This window comes from Gallus gallus, chromosome 3 (assembly GCF_016699485.2).
Source record: "Gallus gallus isolate bGalGal1 chromosome 3, bGalGal1.mat.broiler.GRCg7b, whole genome shotgun sequence".
In the NCBI taxonomy this organism is placed as follows: domain Eukaryota; kingdom Metazoa; phylum Chordata; class Aves; order Galliformes; family Phasianidae; genus Gallus; species Gallus gallus.
This window is the reverse complement of record NC_052534.1, coordinates 33,298,905-33,326,706: the sequence shown is the minus strand read 5'-3', so window position 1 is coordinate 33,326,706 and position 27,802 is coordinate 33,298,905. Positions and strand designations below refer to the sequence as shown.

Below are 27,802 nucleotides of genomic sequence, written 5' to 3'. Positions count from 1 at the left end.
CAGGGGATATTTTCCAGTTTCTGATATGTTACAAGGAAAAATATGCAATGCTATGTTCTGGCCCCACAGAACTTTAAAAACCTGTTTCATATTTATGTCTTTAAAGACTATATAAATACATTCCATTCTTTCAATGTCTGTGACAGCATTGTTTCATTTTGTAGTATGCAGTTCTGTCTTTAAGATGATTGTCCTTGCATCCTCTCCATTAAATCAAGTATTAGAACCATACTTATGAATACTGCATTTCAGAAAATAATTTTTGATGTTATATACGTAATGGAATTAAACTTGTTTTAGAAAGTGTCAAAAACAAATGTAGTTTATGTATTGTACCTACATAAGCAGCTCTTCAGGATATGTACATTTGCATTAAGTTCCTTTAAACTTCAGGGGTTTTTAATCTGCAAAAGCAATACACAGTTAAGGTGGGGAGGGGAAGAGATGAGGGGACAACTGTGGTGTGGGGTTTTTCTGTCATAGAAGGATGGGTTTTATCCTTTGCCAGAAAACTGCACTAGGAATACTAAGCTCTTAAAAGCAAACATCTGTTTGTGTAGAAGTTGAGTTCCTGTGAGGTTTGTGAATTGTCTTCAAGGACTGTTTTAAGCCAGCAGTAAGCTACTGTCGTAATCATGATCTCAAATGAAAATTTATACAGTAGACCGTGCTGAGGTTAAGTAAAATAGTGAGCTAAGAAGCAATAGAATTCACAAGGCTTGTATACTAAAGAGCAGTATTCAGGTTTTAGAGTAATTAAACTTGAAAATTAATTGTAAACCACATGATTGTTTTTTCTTTCATTCCATTACTGGTTCTGAAGTCTTTTTCCATCTTGTTTTTGTACATTCTGATGTACGAGGAGTTAAATTAGTGGAACTGTTTTGTTCAACACCTCTAGACTATGGTATGTGGTATTTTTGTTAAAATGGCATTTAGTGAAAACACCTCTCAGGTATAATCTCTTAAATTGAATTTGAGAACACATTATCTTAAATGATCCATTACGTCTCCTGTATTTTTACCTGACTGGCAGAAGATTGCATGAGCAAATGCATACATGTGTACATCCATGTCAGAGTAGATGGCACATTCCATCTGATTCAGTATGAACAGTTTTTTTTTCTTAAAACCCATTGCTTCTGATTTTTTTTTTGAACCTTTTTGTCAATATCTCAGAGTTGGATGGTGCAGGAGAAGAAGGTTAGCCTGAGATTTCTTTTCTATGAAGCCTGTTACTTCCCTTACTTAAATGTGTTAGTACAACAGCATTGGTACCTCCTGGAGATGAAGAAACATTTTTCCTGTTCTGTGACAGGTGTCTTTATTTACAGAAACTTCTGTAACAGAATTGTTCTGTAGCAGTCATTATTGGTAAACATATGGAAAGTGATATTAGTGGATTTACTCATGTGGAGTCATACTTATGGTGATTTATGGATGTTGGGTGAGTGAACCACTTGTTCAAAACTGTCCTGCAAGGAGCAGAAAAACAGCTGTGGAGGGCCCCGTGAAAGGCATTTCCTGTTGTTTTCATTCTGTGTGTCTCTTCCAATGTTTGAAAAGATTCCCTTCCCATTCCTGCAAGCTGCTGCTGGGGTTGGAGAAGCTACAGGCTGTGTCAGGTGGGTGCAGTGAAGGCCTCCTGATGGAATTTCACTAGCAGGGAAACTTGCATTTACTCAATTCTGTGACAGCTGAGATGAGACTGAAGGAAGAAAGAGCTGGCCATTGAAATAGTTAGGTACCAAATAGCTGCTGACTGATCACGCAGAGCAAGGCTTCTAAAGGCTTGTTCCATTTCCATTTACCCTGTAAAAGATACATTTCACGTTCAGAGTTTGTACAAGTCAGAGATTTACCCAAAGTACTGAACCTCTTCTGCAGCTGTGAGATCCCTGGAAGTGCCCCAAAAGTCAGCCTGTTAGCAGCTGTTGTGGTCATTCCCTAATAGGCTGATGCTGTATGTGCTCTGTCTCCCTTAGTCCTGTTCAAAAGAATGTGTTGGTACTGCAACTCACTCTTAAACTACTGTATCAATTCTGCTTCAGTCTGTCGATCATCTTGCCGCTGTGCTTTCTTAACACATTAGAATGAAGTTGGTATTTTCAGTGACAGCAGTACTAGAAAACATTAAACTACGTGAATAATGTAAAGCGGCCAGCTACTTGGAGATAGGAGGGCTGCTATTATTGAACAAGCAGAAGTACTGAGCCTACAGGGTTTGGATGTAAGCTTTGTTTTTGTATCTGCATAAAGCCTTACCTGTGCTCTTCCCTAATTAGGCTGGGCTTCTTCTGAGTGCAGGATTCTATTGGATGTGATGCACAGTCACTCATGCATTTAATGTCAACAAAAGGGCTGTTTAGCGAAGGAGTTGAGATGTAAGACGCATTCTTTTATTTGCTTTTAACTCCTAAGTTCTTTAAACACTTTAGTTGTATCTTAATTCTGCTTGATATCCTTATGTTTATTGTGCACAATTCTTTGTTTCTGAACTGGTAGTGATTTGAGATTCTTGTTTCTTTCAAAGTGCTATTTGTGTCAGCCTTCTAGATTGGCACCCTTGATTCTAGCACAGGTGTCTGTGAATCCCTCTTTTAGATATGTTTTCTAACTTACCTAAACAGCTAGAGATTCTTCTAGATTCTTGAAAATGTATGTGATGAGAGTTTTGTAAAACCTCACTGTAGCAGTATATAGCCCTTCACTTGCAGAAGACTATGCAGTAGCTTCTCTTAAGGGTGTCAGCCTTCATGCAAAACTTTTTGTCCATCCCTCTTGTTTTCATAGCTGTCTTACATTAGATTTAAAAAGACTTTGCTGGATCTTTTTTTCTTCGGATGTCTATTTTCCATTGTATTATGAGTGGTTGTGTTGTTTAATTTCTCAGGTGTCATGGTCTTATCTCTAGGTCTGTGTCTGTGATGGGGACAGCAGGCCCACTGGCGAGGAAAGGGAAGGAAAGGGGGAAAAAAACAGCAATGATCTGAAGAGGAGAACAATTTTAGCTTACTAATTATAATAGTGAAAATACAATTAAATTGGGATTGAAGCTAATAAATCAAATAAATAAGAAAGAGTTTTCTGAAAACTGAAGTTCTTACTCTGATCTGCCAGCGAGCAAAAAGAGACAGTCTTGTGACTTCCAGGCAGTTTTCTTTCCCACCGACCAGAAAATGGAAACAGAACAGTGACGTCTTCTGGGAGCTGTAGTACATTTCTGTTTACCTGTCCCAGAAGAACTGTCACCCATCCATGGGACTGCAGCATTAACTCTTCAATTCCCAGTGCACTACATGATGTTATGGTGTGAAATGCCAATAACAGAAATAATAAAACCACAACATCAAGCTAGACAGGGAAGAAGATTACTAATCTTGCAAAAGACAGCACAATATTGTTATTATTAGAGTAACTCTAATGTACCATTTTTACATTTGATCTGTTTTTACTGTCAGTGAGATATGCCATCACAAAGGCATTATATTTCTTGTTCTTACCATAATATTAGTACTGTGCAGATAGCTTGTATTTGATCTGTTTTCACTTGGTAAGATTTACTGGCATGTCTTTAATGGTAGACATGAATTGGCGACGTTTTCTGAGTTGCAAAAATTGCATTCTTAAACCTTTATTATTAGGGAGGGTCCCAAAATAGAAGAACAAATAGCAGTAAGGTTGTTTTTCACACCATTATTTGGCAATAGCAGCTGTCTGACTGACATGGCTCTTCTTGGATAGTAGAACAAATGCAACCCTGACTGGCATAGTTGTGCTGCTATGCAGGGTAGGGAGCAGGTTCTTGTTAGCCACTGAAGTTTTCTGTTGAGTGTCTTCTATTACTTGATTGTACATAGTTGAAAAAAATTGAGTATAACCTTGAAGAAATGATTATTAGGGGGACTACCATGATTGACAAATCTGAGTACTTCTTTCTTATGATCGCTGTGTATATTTTGCTGTGCAGTATTTGCAGAAAATAAGTGGCCATGCATCTTAAAGATTTTTGTTTGTGTAAAACTGCATAACATTTCTAGACTAGTGGGGGTTTTTGTTCAATACTTATTATTTTGAATTTGAGGTCCATGGGCCACATGCAGTACATGTTCTTAGTTACTTTATATATAATCAAGAATTTCCTTATAAAGCAAAGCCTCCCTGTGGAGGTGAAACTGAAGGACTATTTCTGCAGCACTTTGTGCTACCCGATAGGACTGACCACAGAATGTCTGTAAGCTTAGTGGCTTTGACTTCTGAAGGTACAGGCAGTGTAAATATTAATTTGTATTCTAAACCTTCTTCTGTTTTCTTTTTTGAAGTAACAAATTGTTATTTGTATTAAATGTTTCTCTTTTCCATGTTTTGTTCTCCCTGTGCTTCCAGATTCCTGAAATAATCCTTACCTGTGCAACTTGTATGGTGCTAAAATTGCAATGTGTATGTATTGCTCTTCATAGACAGGGGAAGTTTTGGAAAAGCATGAGGATTGAGCAGCATGTTAGAGTGAAGGAGCTGGAGTAAAATTACTGTAGCTTCTTGAAACCTTCCCATCTTAACTTGAAAACCAGCTGTGCAAATGAGGCTGAGAAGTTAAAATTTGAGTGTCATCTTCTGATTAAATGAGAAAAGTTAAAACGTCGAGTAGGATTTTAATAGATTGATAAGCTGCTTTTTGAACTTGAGCTTCGAAGTATGCCTCACTTGAAGAGCTTTTGACTCAAAGTTATTGTGCAGGAATGACTAAGTGAAAACTCAGATCAGCTCTGGATCTTCATGTGATTTAGTCAGGAAGCATCTTACAGATATAGTTAATTGTATTCTTCAAATTCCCTTGTATTTTGCATGTGCATCTTCCAATACTATATTCCTCCCCCCCCCCACACACACACAGACAGATGCTATGCCCAGATTTTTAGCAGCTCGCCTGATCAGCCTTTGTGCCTGCTTCTCACCTCTTAGTCTGTGTCTACATCTGTGTCTGATGTTCTACACCTTGTAGAAAAAAAACCATGTTCCATTTTGAGCCAATGAACCATATTTCATCCCGTATCCCCCAGAGACAATGTAGAAATCAAGAGTTGCTTGTTCACTCTGGAAATGTCGTCTTAGAATTTAATCACTTGTGGCCAAGATGTTAAGATAAGCTAAATCTGTCACCAGATGCAAGACCTTTCTGATCCATCATGGAGGTGAATTGGAACAGATGTAGAAGGAATGTGCGATGGTGCTTCAGTTCAGTGGTGAAATATTTTAAGATTTAATTTGGACTATGGGAAGGTGTTTCAGTGCTGTCCACTCAGAATTTATTTACCCCTTGAGATTCCTGAAGTGGAACAAAGTTGTAAGCAAAAGGTTTTAATAGTTTATTCCAGTATTCCACTATTTTAGTTTTCCCAATTTCAAGTGCTTCAGTAAAGCTTCTGTGTGTGGAAAGTGCTAGACAGTGCCTGGTAACATCAATTAAAGAATGAATGCTCTGAATCTAATGGTTTGAAATTCAGTGTTTTCTTATAAGGATTGTGTATTGAAGATCTGGGGAAGAAAAATGTTTTGGCTGATATTCTGTTGACTTCTGTCTTAGGAAGTTGATGGTGCTTTTCCCTTGCTACAGAACTTAGATGTCTCCAGCTTTTATAATATGGCAAGCTAGTGTTGATATTGAGAGCTCCTAAAAATGTGAAAGTTAACTTTAGAAGAAAACTACAGCTAATATCTCCTTAAAAGTATTAAACCTCTCTAAAAACTCATATTAATCTAATACAATACTGTATTATGTGTCAACAATGCTATCTTTAAATTAGGATTGATACTGTAGTTTACAGCTAAAAATGTTCCCATGACATTTGGTTTTCTTTATAGAAAGTGGAGCAGTTCCAAAAAAGAAGGATCCCTTAACACACACAAGTAATTCCCTTCCACGTTCAAAAACAGTTGCAAAAACTGGATCCACAGGCCTTTCAGGCCACCATAGAACACCTAGCTACAGTGGGATATCAACTGCTTCTGTGTCTAGGCCAGCAGCAAACCCTGCAACTTCAACTCACAAGGTATGGTGACAACAGATACAGTGGCGTTTGCAAGGGGAATCAGTGTAAAACCCAGAGCGAGCTCTATTTGCTGCTTTTATTGCAGTGTTGTGGAATGATAGCAACAAGGTTTTGAGGAAAATGAATGAAAAAACCACACAAAGAACCAAAAAAAAAAAAAAGCAACCCAACACCTAAACTAAATCAAAAACATTAAATTGTTTGTCTGAGCCTCTTAATTGCAGAGTGGATTTTTGAAAGCAGGAGTCTTGGAGAGCAAGGGGATTCTGGTTGTAACAAATTGCAGTAACAAATGATAATACTTTGTTTTGAAAATCACATGGGATACTGAGGAAGACTGAGCCAGCATAAAAACAAACATTACTGACAGTATGTAAAAGAATTGGAGGGGGCTCCTTCTCCAGAACTGTAGATTTTTCCCTACATTTTCCTTCTCCTAAACATGCGTACATGGGTTATATTAAATCATAGAATGGCTTGCATTGGAAGGAACCTTAAAGATTCTAGTTCCATATTTAGTACCTGAAACAGTATGCTTAAAATGTATCAAGGCATTTTATATTCTTCCTCTCTAGGCTGCTCCTAAAAACAGCAGAACAAATAAGCCTTCTACTCCTACCCCTGCTGCTCGGAAGAAGAAAGACACGAAAGTATTTAGAAACGTGGACAGTAATCTTGCTAATCTTATCCTGAATGAAATTGTTGATAGGTAAGTTTGAAGAAAAGTAGGCTTTTTGGTGCAGAAAGCCAATTTTTCATTCAAAAATCTTTGTGCTCTCAGAATGAAAACTAGTAATAAATGTTTGTTGCTTTTTTTGTTACCTTACGAAAACAAGGAAAACTCAATTAAGAAATGCTTATTTCTTGAAATGTGTAACAGTATAAGTTGTAGATTTCTTTGAAGTAGCTCTTTATAGTAAAATACATTTAATTAGTCAGCTGCAGCTGAAAAAGAATCTCTCTTTGTTAGACTAATTAGTATTCCATTTCTTTGTTAGTGGGCCAGCTGTCAAATTTGATGATATTGCAGGGCAGGAGCTGGCTAAACAAGCTTTGCAAGAAATTGTTATCCTCCCTTCTCTTAGACCTGAGGTAAGCAGTTTGGTATCGTTATCACTGTGGCAGAGTCAAAGAAATGGATTGTGCTTCACACATGAAGTGGGGATTCTGATACCCTGTCTTTGTTGGCTATGATTGTTATCAATAGCTAATTTGATGACAGCTTTCCTGGAAAAAAAAAAAAGTGTGTGCATATATGTATATGTTAGAATATTGTGACAAATTTTTTTTACCTTCTGGTTAGTCGATGTAGGTAGGAAAAGAGACTGGGGTGGCAGCCTGAAAATTAGTGAAGCTGACTGTTCCAGATAGTTATAGCTACGTGTGGAGATGTAGAGGACAAAGCCCAGAATTGAAAGAGTGAAACACAGACAAAACGCTTCTTGTAATGAAATAGAGAAAATGCATGTTGGTTGGTCATCCTTCAGAAACCGACAGCCATTTCTAATGATGGGTATTATGGAAAAGAATGCCTACTGACAATGGTCTTCAGGCATGGTGCCCATATGAGTGACTCCATAACTATTCCTTTTGTTTGTTTGTTGGAATTATTAGAAGCTAGAATGAAGGAGTGAGTCCAAAAACTAGAATTCTGAAGCTTCTGAACCTGCTAAAACATGACAAATAACTACAGCAGATGTATGCTATGGGAAAGTATAGATTTGCTTGCTGTGATTATAGTGTAGGAAAGAAAATCCAGTGCTGGGTGAGAGGGAGGAGATTATCAATGGTGTGTTGAGAGGGTAGGTGGCAGATATGTAGTATTTTAAGTAGTTTTCAGGTTAAAACGAAAATCTCCTCTAGGTTTTCCTTAAAAAAAAAAAAAAGTAGTTGTTCTATATGGAGTTAACAGGAACACTGCTTTAACTCTCCTACAGTGCATGTGCTTGTGCACACACCCTCATGTTTTTAAATGGAATTTAATGCTTTAAACTTGATAGGCTGCTCTGTCTTGAGGAATGTTTCTGTCTATTCATTTCATGGTATGTCTGTACATGGAATGCTCGTGTTGTACTTTGACTGTTGTGTGAGAAAGTACTGAGTTGCATTGGCGACCCTGGACATAGCAGGGGGGTTGAAACTCAGTGATCACTGCGGTCCTTTTCAACCCAGGCCATTTTCTGATTCTGATTCTAAGGTAGTAATGAAACATAACTTCTCCAAAAATCTGTACAGTTGTAGCACTGTTACTATTGCTGCCAGTCCTATCCAATGAGCCCTTCCTTAATCTTTAACTGTTTTCTTATAGAGGTAAATCAATACACTTTTTTTTTCTTCCCATCTCTCCCCTCCGCCCTGCCCAAGATTGAATGGCTTGCTTTTCCTCTCTTGTCACAGTTAGTTAAAAGCAGTATGTAACTTTAGGAGTTAAGCTTAACTGGTGGCTGTTAATGCTGGCAAGGCCATGAAACAGATTTTAGGATTTCTTCTGGTGCTTAATAAAATTATGGGGGGAAAAAAAAAACCAACCCTCATTCAGAGTTTAAAGAAATTGCAGTCTTGAGTCTATGTAATGCTCTAACCAAGTGTATATTTACTGTTTCTAATACTTCAGTTCTTTTTGAAGTTAACTTACGATGGTGTATTCTTCAAGTTATTTACAGGACTTAGAGCTCCTGCACGTGGATTGTTGCTCTTTGGCCCACCAGGAAATGGGAAGACAATGCTGGTGAGGAAAAATTCTGCATGCGTGGGTTGGTGGGCTTCAAATGTAGCCATTGGGGTGGCTGGCATTTAGGTTTTCTGAACTTCATTGTTTTTAAGTGGCCTTTTACATTGCATAATCTTGAACTATTCTTAAAGCAGTATCTTCTGTGGAAGTTAGTTATGTTCTCCTTTACTGGGAAGCTTATGGGTGTCATGTCTGGGTGTTGTGTTGTCAGTGCGGTTGGAACTTGAACCAGAACTTCTCCAATTGTATGTACACACATTGCATTTCTAGTGCGCATACATCTAAATCTCCTGGACTTCTTTGGTACATTTTACTTTCTCAAAGTTTTAGAACTTATTGCAACACTGGGGATTTTTGTTGACATCGAAGGGCTTGGACTAAGACCACTGTGGCTTACACCAGGAAGTTCCTGACTGGAGAAGAGTGTTGGTGAAGTTGAAATGGTTGTGCTTAGTGGGTAGTAAAATAGTATCCCTTAGCTGGATACTTATAAATTCTTAGCAACAAAGAGGTTTTGATAATAAACATGAGTTTTGTAGTAACAAACCATAAAATGTCCCTGGATGTGTCCTTGCAGTGTTGCCTTAATATGAAAATGTGAAGTGATGCATTTTGTGGGGAAGGCTAAACTGTTCTCAACTCAATTCTTGTATCACAAGTAGTATCTTAAACTAGCAAGTCCAAGTTTTGTCTTCTGAGAGAGGAAAAGTAATGTGGTTAATTGTTTGTGTCCAGCAGCAATTAAAACACTGTGTGCTCTCTACCAAAATATACGAGAAATGCAGACAGTTATTTGAACTGAAGAGGAAGCACAGTAGCGAGGAGTTTTTTTTGCCTTCCACGCTATGTGAGAAACAACAAGTGCTGGAGAACTGCCTGGCATCTCCTTGTTTCATGGTGTGCTAGGTTCAGGGAACTGGAGAGAAATGGCTGTATATCAGCCAGGAAGCATCGTGACAGTGCAGCTGAGCTTGGCGCATCCTCCCTAATCACATGGCACGCTGCAGATGCACGCTGCCTTTGGTGATCGTGAAGCTGGATCTGTTCTGAAGCCCTTAGTAGAAATACTGAGCACTTTTCTTGGGCTCTTCTGTTACGTTATACCTATTTGAACATAATTGCTAATCAGTTTAAAAGAAACAAACAGAATAAAGCAATACCACCCTCACCCCACTCACACACATAAAAAGCTTGTATGACCAAGTAATAGTATCTTCTTGAATGTGGTGAAACTGTTAATGAAAAAGGTACTCCGAGTATGGTGAAAACGTAATTTTAATGTGACTTGACTCAAATGCTACTCTAAATTGCCTCCCTAAATGAGTTAAAATTGTTTTCAGTGCTTGCTTACGATACGCTGAAAGGAGCAGGAGTCTAGTGTTCTTTGGTGAGCAAGTTGTACTTATTGTAGTTGGCTGTGGAGATATTGTGATTAGAGAAGTATAAGGAAGTCTGGAAACTTCTGTAGTGGATCTGCTGCTTCTCTGTTCTGATTTGTAAGTGTGTAAGTTGTCTTTAGCATTTACATGGTATTCCCTCCGAAGGAATAAGGATTTTCAAATTGCTATGGAAAACATCAGTGATAGCTGTAGAAGTAAAGAGGCATCTGCAACGTGATGTTTTAAGAAGTGTATTTTTTTCTGTCCTAGGCCAAAGCAGTTGCTGCAGAATCAAATGCTACTTTCTTCAATATCAGCGCTGCAAGCCTAACTTCAAAATACGTAAGTAGTAGCTGTAAACTGCATTAATGAGAAAACACGTGGGCTATAACTGGGGCTTATAAAGGCCAGGACATACATCTGTAGTGAACTGGTTCCCTATAGTGAATATCAAGTCTTCAGAGAAGTGATTTGTCAAGTTAAGAAAAAAAAAAAAGCTTTGTGCTTGTGGTAAGTCAATGTCACTGGATTTTTTTCCTGTTTAGGATGGCACTGACTGTGACAGAGATGTGTGGTAGTTGTTTTCTTCTCCTTTAAAAGCTTCCTTTACTCTTTTTTATAACTTAGGCACCAAAATCTCTTGATGTCTTAATTGTGATCATAAGTTAGAACCTTTCTTTTAAAACAGAAAGAACATTGCTATATATAATACTGAACTAGTAATAATTGGAGTATGTACCAGTGGATTGTGTGACTTCATCAGCATTTTTTCCTGTAAGCCCTTATGTTAGGGGACTTGTAATAAATACTTTCTAAATTCCTTCCAAAACCAGTTTATTCTTGTTTCAGGTGGGTGAGGGTGAGAAATTGGTGCGTGCTCTATTTGCAGTAGCCAGAGAACTGCAGCCTTCTATAATTTTTATTGGTAAGACCTTAATGTCATTGACCTTTTTTTTTTTATTATTATTCTTTTAAATATATTGACTTTTTAAATTTGAATTACCAGGCAAAATACTTTGGGTAAATCTACAGTGTAGAGCAAATGTATTGATTATGACCTGCTGGCTAACCAGTAGTTCCAAACACATGTTAGATTATTGTTACTGTAGTGCTAGTAGCGGGAATTAGTGCCATCAAAACTATAACGGGCTGTACGACCTTTACAGAGCAAGTCATCTTTGGTATTAAACTTCAAGCATGAAAGTAGGTTTTGCTTGTCCTGAAGTACAGTTTATTATCCAGCAGGATTTTTTTCTCATTTGTGCTTAGTATTAGATGTTTAAATAGCAACACATAGCTTGGTAAACCTATTCAGAAAAATAAACAAGCTTTTTAGTGTCTGCTTTCACATTAAAGATAAAAGATCTGTCTGTCTCCTAAGGAAAAAAAAGATTTGATCTTTCTTGTTGGAGTCCTATATTAGCAAAAGAATTTAAGCAAATATAAAGGCTTTAATGTGTGTTTAACGAAGGCGTATTTTTTTTTTTAGATGAAGTTGATAGCCTTTTGTGTGAAAGACGAGAAGGTGAACATGATGCTAGTAGGCGTCTAAAAACAGAATTTTTAATAGAATTTGATGGTGTAAGTATCTAGTCTAAGTATTGCATGATTTTAGGTGAGTTAGCTAATGTCATGAGTGCCAGTACAAGGTGCAGATGAAACACAAATAGGATTTGGGTGCTAGGATTTATCTTGACAGACTGTGTGTGTTTTGGGTCTTTTTTTTTTTTTTGCTGTTAATTGTATTTTATTTTTTTACCTACATACTATGGTACTTTAGAAAATTGAGTCAGGCAGTAATAAGGGAGCTGTGAGAATAAAAACTGTTGTTACCAGGAAAGAGTGATACTTGAGGGTTAGGCAGAGTTGAATCTTTGTTTGCAACTGCATATTTTGGTGAAATGCATTTCTGGCAAAGTAAGAGGATTCAGTGGGTTTTAAATAGAGTTGCTGCATTGGTTGGTGGTTGTTGTTGTTGTTTTTGCTTTTCTTTAAAGATTCTGTCTCACAAAAGTGTGCACTTTGTCAAAGAGTGAAGTGAGATTTGAGGGATGATAACTTCAAAGGGACTACTTTGGATCACTGGTATACACAGCTCTGATACATCAGAAATACTCATTTTTGTGTTAGCATGCTTTTTATTGAATTGTTTGTTTGTTCTTTGTATCGTAACCTAGAGATGACAAGATGCAGGTTAAACATATTTAAGTGCATGTATGTAATATCCAGGAAAACAAGATGGATATTTCATTGTTGTGTGCGGGGGCGGGAAAAACCCCACAAATGAACATCAGAATGCTTTTCTGTCACACAACACTGATACGGAAAAATTTTACTTCATTTTCCCATAATATGGTGGAATACTGCTGCAGCTGTGTAGCAATAATAATGAAGTACAGGGGGAGGAGATAATTGTATAGAGAGACATAACAAGATTAGGAAAAACTTGTCTAGAGTGGGAAGAATCAGGACAAATAGTGCAGTGTGGCAATAACATACAGAAATTACTGCGCACATGTATTCAAACAGGGTTTTCTTTTAAAATAAGGAGAAGAAAATCAAATGTAGTTTTCAAGTTAGGAACTTGAGATCAAGGTGGAGCTTTATTACACAACACTTTTCTGGCTTGTTTTGGACTCGCTTAGACAGCAATGAACTTGAGCACTGTGCCTTGCGCTAATGTTTTTTTCCTTTCATTTTTAAAGCATTCTTTAGATAAATATGAAGCTAACCGCATTAAAAAAAAGACATACAGTAAAATCCTGTCAGTGCACTGAATCAATGGCAAGAGTTTATAACTAAGTGCTGTGCACTGAAAACTGTCTTGCTTTTCTGCATTATAGGTGCAGTCTTCTGGAGAGGACAGAATACTTGTGATGGGAGCAACAAACAGGCCACAGGAGCTTGATGATGCTGTTCTCAGGTATCAGAATCTTTTCTCTTATATGAGTGTGATCATATCATGTTTGTTATGAGCAGCAGGTTTTGCTGCTTAGTGTCTTGATTATAAATTTTTTACTAATTAGGCAAAGCTGTTTGGCAAGAATAAATTATTTAGCTTCTCAGAGGTGCCTCTCTTCTCTTTTGAGACACGTCTGTACAAGCACGATAGTCTTAGTCTAAAGCAGCAGTGCCTCTTAAAACCAAGTCAGTATTTTATAACTCCTGCATCTCTCACACTGCTTTTTATTTTGAGCTTAAAGAAGAAAATAGGTGAATGAAATCCAGTACTTATTCTCTGTGAATATTTGATTTCTGATGTTCCCTACAGTTGAAGATCTTGCTGTAGATTTGCCATAGGCCTTTTTTAGCTAAAAGCTTTCATATTTGCTTCTCTATTAATTCTTGACTGAGGAAAATAGGCATGTCAGCACTGTCTGAACAAATGAATTGCATTTTTAAAAACTCCAAAGACCTCTTGGGTACAGTGAAGGGATGCGTTGTTATGTTTCTGAGAGTCAGTGATGTTTTTACTTCTAGAGCGTTTCCTCTTCCAAAGGAGTTTTATGACCTCAGCAGGAGTAAGGTGACACCAGCAGCTCATGTGTGTTGATTTTGTTTTTTTTTTTAAACCTAGAGTTCTGCTTCCTAGAATTAGATGATAGAACTGAAATCTTGATGCGGATCAAGCCAAGTGTTAGATCCATATGTACTACAAAACCAGAGAAGTGTATATGTATTTATACATGTGTGTTTTTTCTAGACGATTCACCAAACGGGTATATGTATCTTTACCAAATGAGGAAGTAAGTACTGGTTTCCATGCATTTTCTTTGGTTTGAGATGCATTTTCTTTGAATCAAAAGCAGAAGCCTCAAAAAAGTATTTTACATATTGTTTTTAACTTGCTCTGGATGATTGCAGTTTCGTGATTTAATTTCTGACTCAGCCTGGCCACAAACTGTGCTTTAATTCTAGCAACTGTCTTAAGCTGTTGCATTTTTCTATGCTTGCTACTAACAAATTTAGTAGTATTTACTCAGTGAGATGTTGCTTAAATACTGGCAGGCATGGACAAGTCTGAAATAGGGCTTGCAGGAGCAGGTTTGGTTGGCAGGAGGGAGTATTGCAGAAGATGAAGGTAACTTTCTTAATTTTTTTTTCAGTTGAACAGCAGATTAGGACTTTTGATGAGGATTCTAACGTTATTCTGTGCCTCTTCAGAGCCAGCATGATCCTTGTTCTCATTATTAGCAAATCCCTCTCTCTTTCTCTGAAGAGATTATTTTGTACGGTCTAATCACAAAAGCACTACAGGCAAATTTAAGTCAGTGAAGCACAAAAGCTAGCCTGATGAATGCATAGTTTTGTTATTGCAATAAAATTTTAAGTGTACCATGAAAATCAGTTTTACATATGATAAATGTATCATCTTTTCAGACAAGATTGATTTTGCTAAAAAATCTTCTAAGCAAACAAGGAAGTCCATTGACCCAAAAAGAGTTGGCACAGCTAGCAAGGTAAGTATTTTGTAACTATACTAAATAAATATATTCACTTACTAAATTCATTCATGCTGTTTTATTCCCTCTAAATTTACCTGACATGTATCTTCAGAAAGTGACAATACTAACTGTGAGAATGTAATGTATGCATTCTGGGAAGATGTTCTTCAGTCAGAATATAGGAAATTGTTTTCCTTTTTATTATTTTATATACATGCATATATATATATATATATATATATGCATGTATATATATATATATATGCATGTGTATATATATATATGCATGTGTATATATATATATGCATGTGTGTATATATATATATGCATGTGTGTATATATATATATGCATGTGTGTATATATATATATGCATGTGTGTATATATATATGCGTGTGTATATATATATATGCGTGTGTATATATATGCATGCGTGTGTATATATATGCATGCGTGTGTATATATATATATGCATGCGTGTGTATATATATATATGCATGCGTGTGTATATATATATATGTGCATGTATGTGTGTGTATGTATATGTGCATGTGTGTGTGTGTATGTATATGTGCATGTGTGTGTGTGTATGTATATGTGCATGTGTGTGTGTGTATGTATATGTGCATGTGTGTGTGTGTGTATATGTGCATGTGTGTGTGTGTGTATATGTGCATGTGTGTGTGTGTGTATATGTGCATGTGTGTGTGTGTGTATATGTGCATGTGTGTGTGTGTGTATATGTGCATGTGTGTGTGTGTGTATATGTGCATGTGTGTGTGTGTGTATATGTGCATGTGTGTGTGTGTGTATATGTGCATGCGTGTGTGTGTGTATATGTGCATGTGTGTGTGTGTGTATATGTGCATGTGTGTGTGTGTGTATATGTGCATGCGTGTGTGTGTGTATATGTGCATGTGTGTGTGTGTGTATATGTGCATGCGTGTGTGTGTGTATATGTGCATGCGTGTGTGTGTGTATATGTGCATGCGTGTGTGTGTGTATATGTGCATGCGTGTGTGTGTGTATATGTGCATGCGTGTGTGTGTGTATATGTGCATGCGTGTGTGTGTGTATATGTGCATGCGTGTGTGTGTGTATATGTGCATGCGTGTGTGTGTGTATATGTGCATGCGTGTGTGTGTGTATATGTGCATGCGTGTGTGTGTGTATATGTGCATGCGTGTGTGTGTGTATATGTGCATGCGTGTGTGTGTGTATATGTGCATGCGTGTGTGTGTGTATGTGTGCATGCGTGCGTGTGTGTGTGTGTGTATATGTATATGCATGTATATATATATTTTTTTCACCACTCTGCTACCTAACTGGATTTTTGTTGTTGAAGCATGCTCATCAATACTTTCATTTCTGTGGAGAAGTGAGGGAGATGATTCTCTCCACTAATCCCCCCCATCAGTCCAGCTCTCTTCCATACTGCAAAAAGTCTGTACCTGTTTTGCATTTGTTATGTGTTTCAAATCACAAGCAAGTTTTCTTTCATTCTGTTGTTGGGTTTAATGAAAATATTACAAACATAACAGAGCAAGTATTGAATAATGTTATATTCTTCTCAATTTCATGTTTGTTTGAAAAAAATGAGAGCTAAGTGGCCTTGCTATGAAACAAAGTTGTTGCTGTTTTTTTTATCATTAATATTGACAAAGTAGTGCTGTTTTCCATCTTCAGATAGTGTAAAGGGTGTGAAGGAAGGTGGAAAAAACTTTGGGTAAAGTGACTTCGGCAGAAAGGAGTGAAAAACAATGTGAGATGTAAAATATTCAAGTAAATGTGCTTCCGTCTTGCTTCTGTTTGTGATAGTACGCAGGAGGCAAGTACGCTCTGGGATGTTGTGTTTTCAACCTCTTAATAATGTTACAGAAATTTGGTGTGTAATCCACATGAATAAATTCTCTGTACTTGAAGGATGCTAGCTCAGGCCGTACTTAGGCAATAGTAGTAGCTAGGTGAGGGAAGAAAGTAGCAATTTGGATTTGAACTACCAATTTATGCACCAAATTACCAATGCAAATGAAGAACTCCCCCCCACCCCCCGCAACGATTTCTTCAGGTCTGTACTTCGGTCACTTGGCCCTCAACACATCCAGGATTGTGCTGTCCCAGGTGCTGAATTCAGGGTTTGCTCTTGTTAAGTTTCACATATCCCCTAAATTAAAATGGCTCTAAGGTCTCTCAAAGGAATCAGTGGCTCCTCCTAATTTGGTATTGTCTGCACTCAACTCCTGTGTCCAGAAATTAAGTAGTCTAGGTTATTGATTTAAAAAAAAAAAACAAGCAAGCAAAAACAAACATTAAGGAGTACAAGCCATAAAATTAAGCTCGAGGAATTTCACTAGTGACTGGCAGCCAGCCTGATGGTACCTTATTTACTACAACACTTTGAGCACAACCTGTTGGCCAGTTGTTCATTCATTGTATTGTGTACTTGTCTAGCTGTGTACCGTGCATTTTGTCCAGAAGGATACTGTGAGACCCAGTATCAAAAGCTATTTCTTATAATAAAAAAAATCCTGTTCGCTGCTTTCCCTCCATTCATAAGGGTGGATAAAGTTGTCATAGAAGGATATTAAGTTAGTGACGTATGACTTTCTGCTCATGAAGCTGTGTTTTGGCTTCTTTTTGTAGCCAGCCTCAGCTCTACAGCTGGGTGAGTTTTTCATATTGAAATAGTTTTTAGGTAACTTTTTACTTATCTTTACTTATCTGTGGCTTCCGAGTTCAGTGGGGAGCTTTATTTTTTGAAATATTTAAATGGTTATCTCAGGTGAAAAAGTGTTTAATTTTGAAAAACTCTCATAAAGGAATGGGTCCTTACTTTGATTTATATATAGTTTCTGAGGGTTTGGATGACCTGAATGTCTGCCATTATTACAAGGAAACACACATGAACAGTAGGTAGCACAAGTAACTTTTTTTCAGTTCACTTGTAATATACCTGTTTATAGTTTTTCCAAATCAATACATGTATGTACAAGTTATTGCAAGTTATCATTAACAGATTTTGATTAGCAACAAATTTAACAACCACAACTAGTTAAACAAAAACCCACAAACTTAAATAATTGTAATAAAACACCTATTGATTAAAGAACAGCTGCATTAAGCTAAGCCCAGGTAAAACTGAGGAGTTTCTCTTTTAGGCTCTGAAGTAGTAGTCTATATCTTTTTCTGGAAGTGCAAAACTGTCAGTTGAACAAATGAAGTAGTTTCAGGATCTTAACTGATTTTTAATATAGAACACAAACTGAGGAAAAAATTGCTTAAGTTGGATAGGTTGTGTATGTGAGACATGCTTACAGAATCTCCCTTCTCTTTATGAAAAACAGCCTGTCTACAGTATTTCCGTTCCAAACAGAAATATAATAATACTTATCTGAAGCTAAATATGTGAGGTGTTTGGCCTTCTGTTGGTAACTGCTGGAGCTGTGATTTAGGCTGTTGCAACTGTGTCAAGTCAGTCTGGTTGTCAGTTGAGTGCTTCCAGGTTTAGATTTCAGCACTGGAATCAGTTGGTGAGTCAGACAAGTAAACTGTAAGAAGCAGTTTTGATACTCTGCTAAAATACTGACAGCAAATTCTGAGTTACTTGCCAATTACTTTTAGAGTAGAGTCTCAAACATAGGAAAAAGGTCCTCCACCAGAAATAACTCTGTACTGTAGCTTGCTAAATGAAGACGTATTGCTTTAAAGACTTGGAGTTACTGTACTGAATGAGTAGATTGATTTACTATCTGGTATCTGCTAGTCAGCTGTTCCCAAGGCTTTCCGTAAAGAGTCTACTGTGAAACTGTCACTTTCAAAACCAAACACTATTATTGGATTTTTAGAAGTATCTGCTTTTGCCCCTTGGCACCAATATCAACAGAAAATGCGTACTGTTTTACTCAGGTTATCAAATCATAGATTATAATGTGGTATTGGATTCTCATATTGGGTTATGGGACAGTTGAATTTTTGGTTTTATATTCTGTGGCAAATCTGGGGCAAATGATGACAAACTAGCGGTTAGATGTTCTCATAACAGAAGCTTGACTTTTTTTCATCAACAAGTCTTAGGTGGTTGCTGTCGTCCTGCTTTTCCTTGCATTTTAGGCAGGATTTGAATATCTCTGCCTAAAATTTGTCTGGAAAAGACTTGCATATAATCAGTTACATTGAATGCACTACTCATTTATTAAATATGGAGAACAACATTTAAATAGTATTTCTTCTGATCAAATAATGTCTTAACCATGTGCAATTAAAAACAAGGTGTTTTGAAGCAGTTTTTCCCCTCTTCCCTTCTTCTCTTCTCCCTGCCTTTTTAAAGAATGACAGATGGATACTCTGGAAGTGATTTAACTGCATTAGCAAAGGATGCAGCACTGGGTCCTATCCGAGGTAAGCTCACATAGCTTTTATGTTTAGGCTTCTAAAAAATTGCAGTACCCTTGAAGACTTTGAAGATGTTTATCTAGAGTGGTTAAATTAATGTATGCATTTAGATATACAAGTTTTACTTTGGCACATCACTTCACATGCGAGTCCATGCTGAGAAGAGATCACAGAAATTATTTCTTCTACCTGATCCTGGCGTCCAAATAAAACATTTAAAATTTTTTTAATTTTTGCTGATCCCACCTACATTCTTTGTGCCCTCAGAACAAAAAGTTTGCCGTACTCTGATACCATAGTAGTACTTCAAGAAGAAAACTGTAAAATGGGAAGGGCTACTGAAATAGTGAGCTCCCGCTAGTACTGTATGCAGTGAGATGCAGTCTTATGTGCCTACCTGATTTATTTCTGTATTCTTGGCTGATAGTATCTTTTTGCTTGCTGGGAACTGTGTGTGTTCTGCTGGTAGAGGAGGTTGTAGGTCCTAGAATAAAATGGTGGAGAGTGGCTGTTATAGAATCATAGAATCATACTTGGATGTTTCCCTTTGTGAGGAAGGATGTAGTTCTGCTAACATTCTGTACTGTATCTGTAATTAGTCACTTTGGGAGCAGCCTGGATGGGAGGGTGTTTACTGGGAAGAAAGAAAAGAAAAATACCACCATGTACTTTTCCTTAAGGAAGATTATGTTGAGGCAGATATCTATCTTGTTTGTGGTGGTGTTCCAATTAAAACTACATTTTAGCATGTTTTAATTGTCAGAAGAAGTAGGTTTTCCTACAAAACTCAGTGATCTTTCTTTATTTTCACAGAACTAAAACCAGAACAGGTGAAGAACATGTCTGCCAGTGAGGTATGCTGATCCAGCAATTTTGAATGTAACCTGTGCTCAGCTGAAACTTTTTATGTCTCTTTACTTATGCTTGGTATCCTGCAAAACAGGAGTTTGGTTTTTTTTGGCTGTTACATCTTTGTGATTGCTTCCTCACTGAAGAAGATTCTTTAAAACTGTGAGAAGAAACATCTGTCCTCAGATATTAGAGGTTCTTTGCGTAGTTTGGTTGTCAACTTCAAGTAACTCTTTTCTCATAGTCAGTCTCCAGTATGGTTGGTTTCAGCTGACTGTCCTGTCTTTTCCTTCATACTGATCTGGAACTTGATACCTCTCAGATGACATTAGAGGCCTGGCTTTTTTTTTTTCAGTGTTCCTCTCCCCAGAACTTCACAGAAGTATTATATAAAATGCTTTTTTTTTTGTCTTTACATAAAAGAAGTCATGTTAAGAAGAACCTCTGAGCAATTTTAAATCTCTAAGCCTAGAAGAAAATGAAGAAATTGGCTCTTAGAAAGTCTTCTACTCAAAAGTACTTGGAAATCAGAGCTTTGTAGGGAAAACTATGGAACACCTGTTGCTTGCTATTTTGGCCTTAGATCAGAGCTACAATCAGTTGAAAATATTTTTTTCCAGGAACTGAAGAACATCAGTATGACTTTGTAACTGCAAATTTACTTCCAATAGCCTATAAACTCTAGTCCCAGTGAAACCTGGAGGATCAGCACCATTTGTAATATTAACATTCATTTGATGATGAGACTGCCCTTACACACTCTTTGCCTACCTCCCACTGTGTCTGGACATATTTCTACATGAGGAAAGGTCTACTTATAATCATGTTCTCAGCAAACTGAAGGGCATGTGTTGAATCAAAGTGAGATGATAAGATTTACTTGGCTGACAGCCTATTGTGATCTTGAATACATTATTTGTTTATCTTTTTTTGGGTGTGGAGGACCTCTAGTGCTGTATTGTCCTTGGGCACAAAGGTATGCCTTAAATGAGTTTTAAAAATCCCACATTGTACACTTTACTCGGTCTTGTGCCCTAATGTGCACTGGCTTGCACCACCTAGTGGAATAGGAAGCAGTAACACACTCTCAGGGCTATCAAGTAACAAAGCTAACATAAAACATAAGAAAAAAATACCAATAATCTTAAATGACACAAGACTATTGCATCAGATCATATGAAGCATGTTAGAAGTAAAAACTGAAGTACTTTTTGAATAAAGTGAAGCATTTAAATTGCTTGTGATCTTAATGCCTTTTCTTTTCTTTTAGATGAGAAATATTAAATTATCAGATTTCACTGAGTCTTTGAAGAAGATAAAGCGTAGTTTGAGCCCTCAGACACTGGAAGCATACATTCGTTGGAACAAGGACTTTGGAGATACCACGGTGTGAAACACTACTTTAAATGGAACAAAGTGCTGCCTAAAGAGCAGGAGTACAGACTACTGGAAAGCAGCCAAAGTTTACAGAACCTGGCAGATCTTTGAGTATCTGCATTAAAACTTGAGAATATGAAAAAAATTATACAATGTGAAATGAGTTCATCAAAACCTCCTTGCCGTTTAGTGAGGATTTACACACTGTAAGTAAGAGCACAATAGGACTTTGGATAAGATTCCTACCAATCTGATCATAGTTTGAACAATATGCATATTTTGTTTCAGTTGGAAGGCTCTGATGATATTGATCATTGGAAGACTTTTTCCCTGTGTTGTGTGCGTTAATTTCGTTTTTAATTCTGCCATGACAGTAACGTCTGGCTTCCTTCCTGATGACTACTAATAGTGAGATTTTTTTTGTAACCTTTGGTTCTCCTTTTGTCTTTTTTTTTATTTTACCCTTAACGTGCCAAATAAAACAAATTCCCTGTGCAAAGATGAAGAACAGCATTGGGGGATTACGATTATTAAAATGTAAAACGCAGCTGGTCTGTTATTATTTGTCTTTTTGTTTAGTTGTATGTGAGTGCATTGTTCACAGAGCAGTTCTAAAAAAGACCTTTGATAGCAGAACAGCAAAAAAGAAAACTACAAAACCAGTTCAAACTGTTTTTTTTAAGAAAATGACTAAATAAAAAATAGACTAAGACGTTCATTTACTGGCAGTATTTTCTCTTAATGCGATTTGTAACGCTTCCATTGGTAGAATGTTAGCTTACGCTTATGGTGTGCAACTTGAAGACCAGCTGTTTGAGAGAGTAAGTGATGCTAATTGTCAAGTTTCAGAAATGTGTTTCTACTTTGTATTTTGGTCTGGCTACGGTCATTGAAAGTGAAATTTCCATTGTGTAATTTTTTTAATCTACACATTTAACCTTTAAACATAAGGCTACATGTTTAATACTTTGCGGACATTAATGTTTTTATAGCTTTCATATGTTTTGGTTTATATATTAAAGTATGAAACACTCAACTGATCTGCTTTTTTTGAAAGAAACTGCATCTTTGTACAAATACTTGGATTTTTATTATATAAATGACAAGCTATTAAAAAAATGCAAGCCTTTAAATACTGTAATAAAACATCTCTGCCTTTACTTTTAAAGGCCTGACATCTTGTTTACAGATCTGCATCAATCAAACACAGATGTTTGTAAGGCAGAATACTAGTTCCTTGTTAGAAAGAGCAGTTTTAAAATTAAAAAAGACAAGTCTCCCAACTTAGTGGTACTGCGAAGTTGTGTATTGTTTACAGTTATTTTAACTAAATTCATTTATCTGTTTCATTTCCTTTTGATCTGAATGGCAAATTTTGTCCTTTTTCCTTTAACTTATTTTATTGCAAGGAGTAAGTCTTAAATGTTTCTGGGACTTCTCATTTGAAAATTGACTGTATATACTATAATTTTATATATGTGAAAAACATAGCTGATGCAGTGCAAATAATAATTTGCAAGTAATTCAAATAATTAATACCAAGAGAGGGCTTGGTGTTTGCTGTGTGGTATTTGTTACAAGACAGCTGAGGTTGTTTAAAGCTTTTGAGATGTATACATGCAATATGTTTGGGATTAGTGTGTTTTTTTTATAACCAGGGATGCTTTTAACTTTTAAAATTGCTTTTAATTTTAATATAAGAGAAGATTGTGTTACACTAGTATGCCTTTTGAAATCACTTCTAACCTTCTAACCAAACCACTTCAGCCTTCTAAGGGTATGACTCTATCAAATGTGTGTCTGATATAAATGTGATTTCTGTTCCCCTGAACAGCCTTCCTAGAGAAGAAATGCTGAAAAATTTTAGTTTATCAGATCTCATGTCTTGCTTCCTTTGCCTCAATCCTGCCTTCAGTAGAGTATCTTTGTTTGAGATTTCTGGCTAGTATAATATCTATTTGTCTCAGACTTCATAGTGTTAAACATAGGTATTACTGTTTTATTACCATATGCCAAATAGCTAAACAGATAACAAATGCCTCTGGTTTTCCTACTGATAATGCTTGCAAATTTTTCCTTAATCCTTTTGCAAATGGGAACTCTGAGGTAACACTTCTGGTTGTAAGTGTTCCTGAATATTTGTTATCAAACTCAATTTTCCTCCATTAAATTTTGAAGAACATAGTGGTATTAATTTCAAATGTGTATTGGCAGGTGATAGGTACCTGAAATGTAAAGGTAGGACATCACATCTTCTAAAGCACCACAAGCAAGCAGCACAAAGGGTCAGAAGCCTGAGCTTCTACCTCAGAAAGGAAAAGAACAACTAGTTCAGGACTAGAGAATGTGTGACATGGTAATGTTCTTTGGTACCTATCCTGCCTTAATGATTTTCTCTGTAATGGTTGAATCGAAGCTCTGTGAATGAGTTCTGGAACACAGTAAGAGCTTGATTTTGTTCTGCAACATCAGTTTGCCCCAACAGCTGCTGTATTTTTTAGTCCATAACCGAGTCCATTTGGTTCATAAATTGCCTTTGAATTTCATTTACACATACACACTATTTCCTGAATGGTGTCTTTTAATAATAATTCTGTTCCCCTCAGGATATTTAATCACATCTTCTGTTTTCTGATGTTACATACACTGAGTAATTTCCAGCTCAATTATTTTCATCTGTGTGCTAGATTAACTATGTATAAAAGCAAATCTAAAAACAAAGCGGGGAGGGGAAAACCCACAACCCACATATTTTGTATAGAACTTCGCAACTATATATGTCATAAAATCACATTATGTTCTGATGCAGTATCTTGCATTAGGTTAGGATAAGCAGGGCAACAGCTTGGATGCTTTTAACCTTTGTAAAGGTTATGGTTGCATTAACTCTCTAAACAGACTTATTTTTTCCCCTCCCTGGATGAATCTGTCCACTGCTAATGAATGACTTGACCCACTTCTTAGAGATGATTAGGAAGCAGCTTGTCTGGCTCGCTGCATATGTTTTCTACTGGCCTAAAGTTAAACACTTACTGGAGGGAAGGGGAAAAAAAAGTGTAATGAGACTGCTGCTTTTTTAAACTATCTTCTTTGTGCATCTTTGCCTATTTTATTAAGCAGGAAGTACCTGTTTTGTCTTTCTACCTGTTGGAGGAGCAATGTCTTCTAAGGCAGCGGGTTGCTTGAAGTAGTGTATTTATGCACGTGCAAGTCTCATCTGTTCTTACTTTGTCAGAATTACAGTTTAATGCATTAGGAACAGGCATTCCTCCCCAAAGCTTCTCATCAACTGTACATCAGAAAGTCAGAGTAATAGTTTTGTTGAATGTGGCCCTGCAACTTGCTTTATTTAGATAACAAACATTACAGTAACACTTGAGAACTGGAATGGAATTTGAACTGGCAAGGAATTCCTTCTCACTGCAGTAATTAGAAGCAGATGCTGATCTCCCTGTTGGATTCCTTTGAATGTGATTAAAATGACAGGTTTTTACACATAGAACTTCCTGTGACAATTAAACTTACCTTCCAGTATAGCAGAAACTGGTAAGTTTTTTTCCTGTTCTAAACAAGCAAGTTTTAGCTGGCATGGCTGTCAAGTACATTTCATGAACTGTAAGTACTGGGAAGCCAGATATGTTGGCAAATTTAACTGAAGTGTCTGTTTTGCAACTGATATGGAAAACAGCATTCTGCTTAGGACTTCCTTAACCCCATATGATGAAATTTCTTGTGTGCTAGAATCTTCTACTGCTTTTCTACAAGACATGGATAATCGCATAGTTGTGCCTAAGATAAGTTTAGCTGTTCTAATGCTTTAGTGATGCTTCTGCATGTGGCAGCTGTGGGAGATGGCAAGCACTATTGTAGGTTACAGATCTTCATTCATTCTGTGATAGTCTTAAGCTCTTGTATTTTTAGTGCTGGGGACTTCTACCAGTTGTCAGAAATAGAAAGGTACCAATCAGGCAGTGGAGAACGGTTCCCTTAGTCATCGTGCGCATTAGAGGCAGTTACTGATTTCACTGTTAGGCTCTCTTGAGCTGCTGGTTAGTATTGAAGGATGTTTTACTCACCTACTTGAGTTTCATGATCATCCAAAGAGATGACCAATAGTTAAAATACTTTCTTTTAAATACTGTAACTACAATTCAACAGGACATGGAAGTAAACCGGCTTCCTGCAAAGACAGAATCATCTCAAGTACAGGGAAATGTGTCTTATATTCTTTCTGCTTCTCTTGTAAATTGTAAACTGTCCTGGTGTAAACTGTTGACTTTGTCAATAACTACCTCCTGAGTTCAGCAATAACTGACAAAGTAGACGCTCCTCCAATGTATCTAAATGCATCTGTTAAACACTGCTGGTTCTGTCAATGCTCTTCAGTTTCATCTTTTTGATTTGCAAGTGTCTGGAAACTTGGTGATTAGTTGTAAGACTTTGTCTTCTTAAGAAACTCTTCTAAAAGTTCTGTTTCAGAGATTGGCTTTGAAGAAGATCAACTTTCTTTGTAGATGGTTAATACAGGTTTATTCTTTCAGGATGCTAAAGGTGTAGTCTCAATCCTGCAGGGTTTTTTTTGTTTTTACCATTAGAAGTGAGAAGTACTTGATCTAATGCTTGCATACCTGTCAAAGGGGCTGAGAATATGGAAGCTGTTTTTGTCACAATTCACATTTCTCTTCATGTGAAGGGCTAGCCAGTGTTTTCAGAAATCTGGATTTAAGTGACAAAAGCAAAATGTGGAGGCGAATCACTATAGCCTACCCTGTTAAATACAGTGAATAAGTCCCGTTTGGGATGGGGTTGATTCTTGTCTTTTGTTGTGTTGAGGGACTTACACTTCAGTGTTCCCTAAAGAACACTTTCTGAAATGTTAAATACCACCTTATTAATAAGCAATGTAAGACAGCATGATGAGCAGTCACATAGCATTAGCTTCACAATAAAATGTTGCATTTACCCTTTTCTTACTGTTCTCGTCTGTTTATCAGATAAAATGTCAAAAGCTGTGAGCCTTCTCATTAAACCTGAATCTGATTAAATGATTACTGCTTTAATAAATAAAATCAGGTGTTGTATGCCTACTGGATGATGGAACAATAAATACATAAATACCTCATTTAGTTTCTAAAGGACTTGACTCAAGTTCTTAATAGTACTGTAAGCAAGGGCTGCTTCCTACATAAATAAACTCAAAATATGCTTATCTTAGTCTTGCTAAATCACAGTGGAAGATAGGAGCTTTTATGCTAATTATAGTCGTCAGGGTGAACAGTCCTGAAAACAGCAATTTGTACCAATTTACTTTGCTTCAAAATGCATATAGGTTACAAATAGTCAAACAGACATTAATTCTTTTAGAGAAGGCACTCAGTTAAATTTAGTGAAGAACCAAGAAGCTGAAAACAATATCCTACTACTTGCTACATTGGCATCTACAGAGATTGTGGACTTGGCAGTATATCCTGATCTAAGTGTGCCACGCTCATTAAAAGATGAATCTTCTATCATTCTAGCCAAGACAGTGCGAGACAGGACTCCATGCCTATTATCAGATGCAGACACGTTGCAGATGGAAATCTGTTCATTTCTGTATCTTAATGCCTCAGAGTTGCCAGAAAACGTGGGGGGGGTGGGGATATTATTTTTCCTGACATAGTTTCAAGAAGTTTCCACATAGTCTGTGAAATCCAACATCTTTCCTGCAAGAACACGCGTGGCTTGGGAACAGGCAGGAGTTATGAAACCTTCTCTAAGTCATTTTTCATTGTGTAATGGTAATAGAGGAAATATTACTTGGTGGTGAAGGCAGAAAGATGGAATCTAACAAAAAATTCACCACAGCTTATGTAAGTGATTTATTGCAGGTGCTGTGGTGTAGCAAGAGAAAAAGGCAGTGGGAGTTTCAGAAGGCTGTGCCCAATGTCGTGAGCCAAGCGTGGTGTTTCACCCAATTATTTCTAAGATCTATTTTTACTTTTGCAAATGTATGGTGTAGGCACAGTATGTTCCTATAGTGGAACGTTACCATTGTCAGGTCTCAGCGATGGCCTCAGTTGTGCAATATTGTGGCAGGCCGTTAGTTGTGTTATGTGTGAAATGCTGCTGCCAGCTGTGCCATTAGGCACAGTCTCTATCTCTGAATTGTGTGACATGCAGTTTCTCACGGTTAGTTTGGGGAAGAAAAAGAATATGAAAAAGAACAGGAAAAATAATTTTACAATATCTGGCAATGCATCAATAATGAAATTACCGAACAGCGTTTTGTGGTGCGTACCGTAAATCCACAATGATACCGCTATCGTCTTAACTCCATGACCCGTCACCAAAATATCGCCTATGCCGGTTTTAGGTACGTTTTTGTTGGGAGGATTAACTGAACGAGGGGGCGGAGAAACAAAGCTGCCCGCCCTCTTTGAAGTCACTGTGGAGCGCGGTTCCGGGCTCCCTCTGTGCGGCGGAACCGCTCGGCCACGTGAGGAGCCCGTGCCCGCGGCCAGGAGGAGCGCCCCACCGGCGGCGCTTCCATTATACGTCACATCCGGTTCCTCCCGCCCCTGTAAGGGTCCGCTCGTTG

The 27,802-nt window shown here is 37.2% G+C and overlaps 1 protein-coding gene and 1 long non-coding RNA gene across 7 annotated transcripts in view; one reads left to right on the top strand and one right to left on the bottom strand.

The window, feature by feature from the left end:
- Window positions 1-26,191, top strand: part of SPAST (spastin) — a 37,160-nt gene extending 10,969 nt beyond the window's left edge. For all 6 annotated transcript variants that reach the window (XM_015283731.4, XM_015283730.4, XM_025148701.3 and 3 more), the window contains 13 exons: window positions 5,863-6,050; window positions 6,626-6,759; window positions 7,049-7,142; window positions 8,704-8,778; window positions 10,431-10,502; window positions 11,010-11,085; window positions 11,650-11,741; window positions 13,004-13,083; window positions 13,864-13,906; window positions 14,541-14,620; window positions 18,932-19,002; window positions 19,810-19,850; window positions 21,116-26,191. In XM_015283731.4, the coding sequence (XP_015139217.1) occupies window positions 5,863-6,050; window positions 6,626-6,759; window positions 7,049-7,142; window positions 8,704-8,778; window positions 10,431-10,502; window positions 11,010-11,085; window positions 11,650-11,741; window positions 13,004-13,083; window positions 13,864-13,906; window positions 14,541-14,620; window positions 18,932-19,002; window positions 19,810-19,850; window positions 21,116-21,238 (1,169 nt within the window). In that variant the 3' untranslated portion in view covers window positions 21,239-26,191. The remainder of the gene's footprint in view (window positions 1-5,862; window positions 6,051-6,625; window positions 6,760-7,048; window positions 7,143-8,703; window positions 8,779-10,430; window positions 10,503-11,009; window positions 11,086-11,649; window positions 11,742-13,003; window positions 13,084-13,863; window positions 13,907-14,540; window positions 14,621-18,931; window positions 19,003-19,809; window positions 19,851-21,115) is intronic.
- On the bottom strand, window positions 214-27,762 carry LOC121110225. The gene is made up of 3 exons (XR_005858343.2): window positions 27,503-27,762; window positions 19,394-19,480; window positions 214-1,812 (listed from the first exon to the last, which is right to left on the bottom strand). It is a non-coding gene; the product is annotated as an uncharacterized LOC121110225 (long non-coding RNA).
- Window positions 27,763-27,802: the final 40 nt, after the last annotated feature.